The 12,161-nt window shown below is 36.4% G+C and overlaps 1 protein-coding gene across 1 annotated transcript in view; it reads left to right on the plus strand.

Annotated features, from left to right (window-relative positions):
* The window catches only part of COL24A1 (collagen, type XXIV, alpha 1), a 562,513-nt gene that overhangs the window by 486,222 nt on the left and 64,130 nt on the right, over positions 1-12,161 (plus strand). The window contains exons 46-48 of the mRNA XM_006831073.1: positions 8,734-8,841; positions 11,124-11,231; positions 11,324-11,377. Of these exons, the coding sequence (XP_006831136.1) occupies positions 8,734-8,841; positions 11,124-11,231; positions 11,324-11,377 (270 nt within the window). The remainder of the gene's footprint in view (positions 1-8,733; positions 8,842-11,123; positions 11,232-11,323; positions 11,378-12,161) is intronic.

The following is a 12,161-nucleotide window of genomic DNA, read 5'->3' on the forward strand; positions in this document are numbered from 1 at the left end:
TGTCTTCAAAGCTGCCCTAGAGATTCCAAGTTGCCAGTGTTGGTTGTTATGCTATACCTCAGGCTCCAATCCAACCTTTGGCCTGTTTTGCCTTTAAACTCTCTTTCCCTCCCTTCAGCCCTCTCCTTCTCTTTCCAGTGATAAGAAACAGAACAAAAAGGAAACATAATAAAAGTTCAGTATCTCCACTTGGGCTGAGTATCTGTGCGCATGCGTGGCAGAAGAACCCACCAGCGGTGAGGGTGGGGGGTGGCCACTTGACTCAGGCTCTCCCTCTATTCACCAGAATGGAGGTGGGCAAACAATGAGTGCGCCAATTACCAGATACCAAAGAAAGAAGGGAAATCAGAACAAAGCAAAACTGACAAAGTATATTGTCCACCTTTGTCCCAAGGTTCCTGTGGCATTTTCTGTGGTGTTTCTGCTCCCCCTGTTTCATCTTGCCACTTGGTCTCGCCCAGGATGTCAGCTTGGACCTCTGAGCCCGGCCCGGCAGATTCAAAAGTACGCAATTTTTTACTTCAGCTCCAAACTCCACAAGCTATAAGCCTTCAAACCTTTAAAATATTCCTATCTCTGTGGTTCCGAGTTTTGGAGCTCTGCCCTGGATCTGCTTTGCCTGGTATTCTGTGTTATTGCTGATGGTGATCTTCACTGCACCTCCACCCTAGCCGTCATCAAGCCCCGCCTCTCCTCTTCCATTCACTTTAGCTTCTCTATATTCAAGAGCCAGTTTCAGAGTCTCTTCTGACATCCATTTTGTCCCTTTTTTTCTGTTCTGCCATCTTGTCCTGGAAGAGGTCTCTTTATTTTTTCATTATGGTAAATATAAGTATAACAAAACATTTGTCAGTTAATTTTTATTTAAATAATATATAGTTATTGATTAAGGAACCTCTAGTAGCATAGTGGTTACAAATTGGGCTGTGAACCACAAGATCAGCAGTTCGAAACTACCAGCTGTTCCACAGGAGAAAGATGAGGCTTTCTGCTCCCTTAAAGATTTACAGCCTTAGAAACACTGTACAAAGTCACTATGAGTCGGAACCGACTCCACAGCACATAACCACCACCACCACCAGTTATTGATTATATTCATCTTGTTTTACAACCATAACCACTGTCTGTTTCTAAAATTTTCCACTATCATTAACAGAAACTCAATGCCACGTAAACAAAGACTCCCCATTTCTTCCCTCCTCCTTCTTCCTACCTTTGGCAACAACTTGCTTATTAAGTATTTTATAATATTGTGAGAAAAATTGTGAGATGATATACTCTTTGTCCTTTTGTGGCTGAGTTATTTCACTCGGCATAATGTTTTCAAGATTCATGAGTTTATAGTATTATCAGGATTTCATTTTTTATGGCTGAGTAATATTCCATTTTTATATGACACAATAGGCTCACTCATAACAACAATTGTGAGGATGGTGCAGGACTGAGCAGTGTTTCATTCTGTTGTACATAAAATCACACTACGAATCTGAACCAATACGACAGCAATATTCCATTGGGTATATGTATCACACTTTGTGAGTGTATTCATCTATTGATAGACAGTTTGTTTCCATCTATTGAAATTGTGAATGATGCTACAGTGATCATTGGTGTACAAGTTCCTGTTTGCTTTCCTGCATTCAGTTCTTTAGGATATACATCTATGACTGAGACAGCAGGTTACATACTAGTTCTATGATTAACTTTTTGAGGAACTGCCAATTTTCCAGAGCAAATGTATCATTTTATATCTTCATCACAATATATGAGCATTCCAGTATCTTCACATCCTCACCAATAATTCTTATTTCCCATTTTGTTTTGTTCTGTTTTTTATTATAACCGTTCTAGTGGGGCTGATGTGGTATCCCATTGTGGCTTTGTTTTGCAGCATTATCTCAAAATAGCTTAAAATTTATAAATCTATTATGCAGATAGTCTTTTCCCAATATATTATTGATATGCAAGCACTGTCACCACAAGTGTTTAATTGATTTTTAAAAAGTTTTTATTGTGAATTTAGTGATAGTTTACATGGGAGAACATTGGTTTTACACTCATCCTATCATATTTCGTTTCATTGCAGTGATTACAATCCCCTCTGTGCATCATCATTCAACAGTATTTGCTTCTAATCTCTCTGTGGGTTTATTTTTTGTTTTGTTTTCTTGGATGTACACAAAAATTGATTTTTATTACCTAAAAATACGTTGTTTTTTTTTGTTTCTCACCTCAAGATTTATGCTTTTCTCCTACCAAACTTCTCCAAATCACCTGAACCATTTAAGCAATTTGAAAAGCCCAAAATAATGCAAACAAAGTTAAAAATGAGAAGTTAATTTTCAAGCTTTATTTTGGATATTTAGGTGATACCTAATTTCCTGCAAGCTTAGCTCACTTACACAGTGATTCCCAGTTCACCATGCATTGCAATTTGAAATAACATCATATATGCTGTGGTTATGTGAAGACAAATGATAAAAACATCAATACTGCAGCTAAGCATTTAATGAATAAATCTTAAGTATCAACGAGTCTACTAGAGATGACCAGCAGCAAACAATAATTTCCATGAGAAATCCACAGTGTATCTGTTCCTGAATTGATGAACTAATAACACTTGCTCATCTCAGAGGAATTTTGTGAAATCAAAAGATCCCAGCCTAATCTGAGATGCCTGTTCTCATGCTACTGCCCTAAAATATAACATGATGTTCTCTCCGCATAGAATGTTTCTTTGAAAAATAACCATAACCACAAATAAATAATGTAGGAATGATCTATTAGGATCAGATCTTCAGTATTGATATTAAGGTATTTATCTTAATCCCTTAGGAAGTGAGGATTCTTGGGAAAACTTTGTTCACAGCTGTTCATTATCTCTCCTATAATCTGTTCTTGACTCTTAGAAGTCACACTCTTATTTCCTTCTCTGAGCTGTTTTACCACATAATATAAAAGACAGCAATTAACACTTGATTATATACTATTTCAGTTTGTTAATTCATGCCACTCATTTAAGTTCTAGATTCTACATTCCTTTTACTGTCAGAAGCAGGATGGGTGAGAACCTCCTAATATTTAGCTGAATTCCATTTCTAACAAGTTTTTCCTTGTTTCTTAAGATTTTTCTATAATCTAAAATGCCTCTATTTCCCAGTTTTATAATATGTAATTCTGGGACATATAATAAATGGACTATGTTTAAAAAAAAAAAAAATTGAGAAGCATCAAGAGACTTCAACCAGCCTCTCACACTACCTGAGGCCAAATTGTATAAATTCACAAATAGACTACCACACGGGATTATTCTGAGGTTTAAATAATGCTGTAAATGAATGAAGACAATGCATTCCACATAGTAATCATTGAATAAATGTTAATTTTTTTATCATGATAGTCACAAACAAAAATGCCTTTATTATTGTTTTTACTATGTCCAAATCAGAATTTTGGCACATATTAAGGAGCCCTGGTGTGGCGCTGTTGGTTGATGCGCTGGACTGCAAAGTCCGCTTGAACCGGGAGGCCTGTGGTTCAAGCTCACCGGCTGCTCCTCGGAAACCCTATACAGGATCACTACGGGTCAAAACTCCACTCGACAACACTTAATAACAACAAGAATCTTAAGTGAAGTTAACTATTTTGTTTAGATGCCGGCTCCACCTCCACTAGATCTCAAAATGGTTATTCTCTGAATCCTTGCGTTTCTCATTCAACAATTCTTTGTGGAAACCATTCCAAGCCATCTGGTATCGTTTTTAATTCATTCTTTTAATGTATGTAAAATACCCCATGGTTTGGATATATCACAATATGCTATAATTTATTCAACCATGCCCTCATGGATCAACGTTCACTTTATTTTTAGTTTGTTGCCATTGTGAACAATATTGCAGAGTGTACTGTCTACAACTCCGACTTTCTTTAAAGGGAACAAAAACAGAAAGACAGTTGTGAACCATTATGAAAGCAAAATCCTTCTAGATTTTTATAATTTTTGTCTAATCTTTTTTACGTTTCTTATCTTCATATGTTATTTTATTATCTCCCATTTATGGATATGCAAAGCATTCCATCTCATTTTCATATGAACAACTTGCTTTCTTTTTGCTTTTAGTTCATCAGTCTATATACTATTTTTTTAGTTGTATAATTGCAGTGACAATTTGACTCTTGGCAACAAAGTACAAGACACATTTTGAGGAGTTCAAAATTGATGAATTGTTGGGTTAATGAAGGACTATGACTAAAGGAGCTCTGGTAGCGTAGTGGTTACGAATCGGGCTGCGAACCGCAAGGCCAGCAGTTCAAAACTACCAGCTGCTCCGTGGGAGAAAGATGAGGCGTTCTGCTCCCGTAAAGATTAACAGCCTCGGAAACCCTGTGCAGGGTCACTATGAGTCGGAACCGACTCCACGGCACACAACAACAACAATGACTAAAAAATAACAAATAAAAATGATAGGTTAGGATCAGATCTTCAATGCTGATATTAAGGTATTTATTTTAATTGCTTAGGAAGTGGGGATTCTTAGGAAAACGTTGCTCACAGTTGTTCATTATGAAATCAAATTCTAATGGCAATAAAAGATAAGTTAGAAGGTGCAGCCGTGCTAGAGAACCACTAATATGTAATATGGATTCCTAGTGTGGCATTGTAGGATCAGCACTGGACTGCAAACCACAGTTGGCTCCTTAGAAACCCTAGACAGGGTCGCTATGAGTTGATACTGACTCAATGGTACTAAACAACAACAATATGTAATATGTAAAAGAGCCCTGGTCTGGTGTTGTAGAATAAGCACTGAACTGCAACGTCTGCCATTCAAACCCATCAGCGGCTCTCAGAAACCCTATACAGGTTTGCTGTGAATCAAAACCAACTCTAAGGTACACAACAATATGTAAAATGGTAGGAGATAAAAATGGCTGAAGTAGGTTGGGGCTAATGAGGTTTGAAGGTCAAGCTAAGGAATGTGAACCTATTCTTACTTCCCTACGAACACCCAGTATGACACCTAATAGATATAAAATAAATATTCACTCATTATTTTAATGAGGTATTTGGTCATAAAAAGGATATTTTAAAATATTAAATTATTTTTACCGTAATTTAGATAATAAAAGCATATGTGATGTTACAATTTAGAAGAAAGAACGCTATTGATATAAAGGAAAACTGTTTTAGTATTGTATTCGATATGGACTTTGCTATTAAAGACTATTCACTCAACCAGACCCTTCCCAGAAATTACTCTTTCTTGTCTTGAACCAAATCATCTTTCTCCCCCATTTACACCTTTTAGGCTATCTTTATCTTGTGATCCAGTTCTGTTACTATCTCTTTATTAATTCTGATTAAACCAGGAGCAACTTCTCTTCCTCAGAACCTCTCTAGTACTTCTCTCTCTCTTTTTTTTTTCTCTCATTTTTTCCTTCATCATAATTATTAATATACAACACTCTATCTTTTTCACTTAATTTTAAGCTTCTTGAAAACAAGAACCATATCTTACTGTATTTGTGTTTTCCTCGGGCATTCACATGGTACCACCCATATACATAGATGATGCTCAATAAATATTTATTGAATTCATGAAAGAAAAAGTATATAATCCAGTTTAGTATGCCAGGAATCAACACATAAAGTGGCAGCCAGCTCCTGTAATAGAGGATCACAAACTTTTCCTATAAACAGCCAGATAATATATATTTTAGACTTTGTCAAACAAGAGGAAAAATTAAGGATATTATTTAGGAATTTATGTAAAAAGAGAGAAAATAGGTTACCACAACATTTTTATTGACAAAATTCAATATATAATAATTGCAAAGTATTTTTTAAGACAACTTTACTCATAAGAATGGGATTCTTTTAGGGAATGACTTAGCTTAAAACAGTCATCAAAACCTACTGTTCATCTGTTAATGCTGATCTATAATGATCTTGTATATATTTTTGTGTTTTAATGTTTCAAATTTATTTTCACACAGATAGGTATTGCCAAAAACTGCAGTTCGTTAGCATATGATTTGAATTAAACATATCTATGACTTGGAAGGCATTTATAGAATTCTGTTAGATTCTTCTCTCAATGTTTTCCTCTTAGCATGTCATTATGATTCCCAATTGAAGGTGAGGTGGAAACTCCTCAACTGGATAGTTTAATAGATTTTGAAATATAGAAATTTCTTACAGCAGTGTCCAAAGACAATGTTTGATCTCATAAAATATATCCACTGTAAATTTGTATAGTAATGGAAATCTTCACTTCTGTTTAATTTTTCATAGCACGGAAAATGCAAAATGAAGCTTGACATTACTTGAGTCGTCAAATTAGTTGTCATCAAAATGACTTTACACTATATGCTTCATATATTAGCACAGTTATGCTTTGTAATTTTAGCTTGAATTAATTAAAAACATTATGAAGTCTGTAGCAAAACCTAATTTCTAAACCATTCTATGTTCAATAACAGTTGAGTGTGACTCTTATTCAGAAAAAAAAATCATTCTCCATTTCAAACACCACCCTCCAAAAAAATTCCATTGCCATCTAGTTTGTCCCAACTTAGAGTAGAACTGCCCCATACGGTTTCCAAGGCTATAAATCTGTATTAAAAACCTACTGCCACATCCTTCTCCTATGGAGTGTTTAGTGAGTTCAAACCACCAAATTCACTTAACAGTCAAACATGTTAACTATTGTGCCACTAGGGTGCTGCCAGTCTCCAAACACCTCAATAAAACATTACCACTTATTAGCTATTAAACTTCTAAGTGGTAAAGAAAGTCTGCATAATCAGCTTCTATTTTGACAAAAATTCACAGAACTAATGAAGATCAGATCCATAAGAGCCTATGGCACTCACTGTTGATGTTACTGATTCAATAGCAAAATTCAAGAATTTCCTCAAGGTACTTTATGGTACGTAATACTGGTACAATTAATGCTTATAGCTTTAAACACCTTGTGCTTTTACAAGCTCTTAAATGTTGGCTGTGAGCATTTTTCTGAGCTATCACTATCAGTTATGACACTTCCTAGCAGGTTCCACCTCAGATATTTCCTCAATTTCTCTTAAAATATTCTCACCTGTAGTCATTCCCTGCAGATGATTCATACAGATTAATTCTTCAGAATTGTTAACGTCTATGGACTCATCAAAAGGCAAGGAAAACCCTTAAAAACATTTGCCTTGTTTTTTTTTAATTGCCTATTGATGTTGCTCTCAATGCCCTCAACTCTTCATGAATATTTTATTACCATAAGGCTTACAATCAGCAAGTTTATTTTTACTGCACAATTTAATTAATTCATGACAATTAAGTTATTTTCATTGCCGGGCTAAGAAACGTGCTCAGAAACTTTAGCTGTCGCCTCAGAAACTATGCTGTATGTAATAAGATAATCCCATTTTAAATTTTCTAATTTTTCTAACTGTTGCATTCCCATGAAATTGGGATATTATGTTGAGTGCTCATTCTGGTAATGTTTCTATGCATTGTAGTCTTTCAGCATAGCTATCGTATCATTAAAGAGCCCTGGTGGTTCTCTGGGTTAAGTGTTGGGTTGCTAACCAAATTGTTGGTGGTTCAAAGCCATCAGCTGCTCTGTAAGAGAAAGATGAGGCTGTCTGCTCCCATAAAGGTTTTCAGTATCTGAACCCCTCTGTACATTTGCTATGAATCAGAATCGGCTCAATGGCAGTGGGTTGAGTTTTTGTTTTTTATTTTGTTTTGTTATGGTATAGTATAATTGAATAATAGAAACAAGACTTTGTGGTAAAATATGATAAAATAATACACATTCCACTGTGCCTTTTAAAAAGGATATCTAAGCTCAGTTTCTCTTCTTCTTTTGAAAATGTGTATAATAAAACAAATAAATAAAATATCAGAGACATGAGATGATACATGGGTGGTTGAAACTTTGTAAAGTTTTGCATCACTGAGTTATATAGTATAAGAAGTGTGTAAAATGAGGAAGGCGCTGTATAAGATGTTTGTCACAACTACTCAGTTCTTTTGTTATACTGTAAAGGCAGCCATATGCAATATGTAAATGAATGAGAATATTTGTCTTTATTTTTAAATACTGAAATTTTAATTGTCAAATGTCTTTTTTTTTCATTCATTAAAAATGTGAAAACTACTCTTAGCTCATAAACTGTACAAGAAAAACAGGTTGCAGGCTGAATTTGGCATGCAGCAACTTACTATAATTTGCCAACTTCTGTTCTGGAACTTGGCTTTAAGAAAATATTGTTTGCTTAAATTTATTCTCTATCATAAACTGTTTACAGTAGCATTTCTAGAATTATGTGTAGTTGAGAAATAGAATATTCTTCTTTAGGTGACACTAATTTGTTAATAGAGGTGTTATATATACCAAAGCATAATACAAAAAGTTGGAATTCAATAAATATATATCCATACCTATGCTACATAAATCAAAAGATATGAGATTGTGCACTGCATTAGTATTTTAATTTAAATATCTAAGATCACTGCATGAAATATAATTAGAAAATGCAGGTAAGTGGTGAGTGTTCCCAGTGTTTCCAAATATTATTTGTACATCTCACTTATTTTGGAAAGACAACTCCCAAACCTGGAGAGTGCGTTTATAAGCAACCTTTCAGAACACCAAGCCCTCCTACATTATGAGCCTATCGAGGATCATGTAGGAACTACCCCAGTTTTCATTTTCTATTTGTGTTACTTAGGGCATCAGAGGTAGCCCAGGAGCAACAGGATTGGCTGGTTCTCCAGGTCCTCGAGGAGCAGAGGGGTCATCAGGCCTGCCAGGAAGCCCAGGAGTTCTAGGCCCAAAGGTACTTTAATGCTTCCTTCTGATGGATGAGAAGCATTGGCCATCCTTATTGGCCTGAGTTTCATGGCTAGATCACAGGATAAGATTAATAGCTTTCAATAAAATTTGGCTTATGGTAAAAAGACATTAGGAAAAAAGACAAGTATGTGGCCTTGACATATTCATCTTCTGTGATAGCCACAAAGCATGTAATTTGCCAAAAGAACGTCTTAACCCAGGACTGGAAATGCTTTAAAAAATGCTGTCATGACTCATCTTAGTTCTTTGCGCTCTCTCTCTGTCATCTACCTTCTCCTCCAAAACAGAGAATTCTTATTTACTTCCAAATACATGCTTTCTCAGTTACCCTTCCTTTTCTTTCAAGTTTGAGCCTAACCAACCAATTAGTAAATCTGATAGCAATATAAATTATTTCTTAGAGCCACAGTAATTGCAATTAAGTCTTGCATTAGAATTCTATGCACAGAATATTGTCATATGTCTTTATACTTTTCAGACAAGCCTCTCTTAAAAGTATCTTAGTGTAGGATTGGCTTTGTGGTTGCCTTGATCCTCAAGTTTTATGAAATAACTTTAAACACTAGATTAGTCTCTGGTTTGTCCAGTGTATATACTTATTTCATAAAAACTTTAGAATTAGGCTTTCTCACCCTCAACATTCCTAAGTATGAGTATTCCTGAACACTTAATTGTGCTCATGAGGAATCTGTACATGGACCAAGAGGCATTTGTTCAAACATAACATAGGAACACTGAATGGTTTAAAATTAAGAAAGGAGTGCAATAGGGTTGTATTCTTTCACCATATTTATTCAAACTGTATGCTGAGCAAATAATCCAAGAAGCTGGGTCATATGAAGAAAAACATGGCATCAGGATTGGAGGAAGACTCATTAACAACCTGTGGTATGCAGATGATACAACATTGCTTGCTGAAAGTGAAGAGGACTTAAAATATTAACTGATGAAGATCAAAGACCACAGCCTTCAGTATGGATTGCATCTCAATGTAAAGAAAACAAAAATCCTCACCACTGGACCAATAAACAACATTCTTATCAACAGAGAAAAGATTTAAGTTGTCAAGGACTTCATCTTTCTTGGATCACTCATCAACACTTATGGAAGCAGCAGTCAAGAAATCAAGTGACGTATTGCATTAGGCAAATCTGCTGCACAAGACCTTTCCAAAGTGTAGAAGAGCAAAAATGTCAGCTTGAGGATGAACGTGCACCTGACCCAAGCCGTTGTATTTTCAATAACCTCATATGGATGCGAAAGTTGAACAGTGAATAAGGAAGATCATAGAAGAATTGATGCATTTGAGTTATGGTGTTGGAGGAGATTATTGAAAGTACCATGGCCTGCCAAGAAAACAAATAGATCTGTATTGGAAGAAGCACAGCCAGAGTGCTCCTTGGAGGCCAAGATGGCCAAACTTCGTCCCTCATACTTTGAACATACTGTCAGGAGGGACCAGTCTCTGGAGAAGGATATCATGTTTGGTAAGGTGGAGGGATGGAGAAAAAGAGGAAGACCCCCAGCAAGATGGACTGGCAAAGTGGCAGCATCAATGGGCTCAAGCGTGGCAACAATTGTGAGGTTGGCCCAGGACCAGGCAGTGTTTCATTCTGTTGTACATAGAGTCGCTATGAGTCAGTACCAATTTGATGGCACCTAACAAGAACAAACTCCAGGTGATTCCTAAGTTTATTGTTAGAAATGAAATGAAAATATTCCAACTCTTATTTCAAAACAAAAAATAAATTTAAAAGACCCATGTGGCACTGTAAGATCAGCACTGGACTGTGAACCACAAGGTTAGCAAATGATGGAATTGAAAAGATGAGCCTGCCAGTAACCAGGACTTCAGGAGGTCATCCTCTGTTTCTGCATTATATAGCTACATAAATTCTGGGCAGAGAGGAAAAAAGAGAAAATGTTAATTTGAACAAAATATAGTTCCATCACATGTAAACACACCTCCACACTGTACTCCCTCATCATCTTCTCTGTAGCCTCTCGATCCTCTTCCTAGTTTTGCATGTGCCCCTTCCCTCCATTCCCAACATGTATCACTGTAATCTCTGGAACTTTCTCTCCCTTCTTGATTGTTATAGTAACATGCTATCTGTGTGGAAAATATTGGTGCAGAGGGTGGCATACAGAATTTGATTTCCCTAGTGGCTTGTAATATGCCTAAGAATTGGTCTCAGAATTTCACTTAAAAGACTGTATGTTTATAGATTCTATAAGTGAGATTTTTTTTTTTCCTGTCCATAGGGTGAGCAAGGACTACCTGGACAACCTGGAGTGCAAGGTAAAAGAGGTCACAGAGGAGCACAAGGTGACCAAGGACCATGTGGACAGCCAGGCCGGAAAGGGCCACCTGTATGTGCCAACTCAGAAAGTCTGCAAGCATTTATCTTACAGAACAGGGCCCCATTACACAGAAATGATGAGCATGTCTACTCATATTGCAGGGAGAGCATGGTGTTCAAGGTTGGAGAGGTTTCCAAGGATTCCCAGGTCCCAAAGTATGTTTACATAGTTTCTGTTAGTCTTTTAGATACCTAGGAAAAAAGAGATGCTAAATTATCAATAATTTATGTCTTGACTTGAACTTTTATTTTTTAATCTACAAAATCTCCATTGGTACAAAGAGCTATAGTTTTTAATTTTGAATATGTTATTTATGAAACTGATGTAACTGCACATTGTCCTAGCAATTTTTGCTTTTATTCTCTCTCATTACATTTTTGCAAACGTATCATTATGAACTTTTTCAAATATACAGCAAAATTGAGTGAATTTCTCGGTGCACATCCACATATTCATTACCTAGATTCTACAACTAACTCTTTACTTACTTTAGGAGCCATGGTTGCGTAGTGGGTTACTTATTGGGCTGCTAACCACAAGGTCAACAGTTCAAGTCCACCAAGTGCTCCATGGGAGAAATTTGAGATTTTTCAGCTCCAGTAAAGATTTACAGCCTCAGAAACCATACACAAGGTGCTGACTCAGAGCCAATTCAGCAGCACTCAGACAGCTAGCCTCCATATTTTATCATGTGCCCATCCATTTATCCATCCCTCACTCCTCTCCATCCATATTTCTTGTATTTCAAAGTAAATTGTTGCCATCGAGTCGGTTCCGACCCATAGCGACCCTGTACAGGGTTTCCGAGGGTATAAATCCTTGTTGTTGTTGTTGTTAAGTGCCATCGAGTCGGTTCCGAACCATAGCGACCCTGTATAGGGTTTCCGAGGGTGTAAATCTTTACGGGAGTAGAAAGCCTCATCTTTCTCCCGCAGGAGT

This window comes from Chrysochloris asiatica, unplaced genomic scaffold (assembly GCF_000296735.1).
Source record: "Chrysochloris asiatica unplaced genomic scaffold, ChrAsi1.0 scaffold00002, whole genome shotgun sequence".
Classification (NCBI taxonomy): domain Eukaryota; kingdom Metazoa; phylum Chordata; class Mammalia; order Afrosoricida; family Chrysochloridae; genus Chrysochloris; species Chrysochloris asiatica.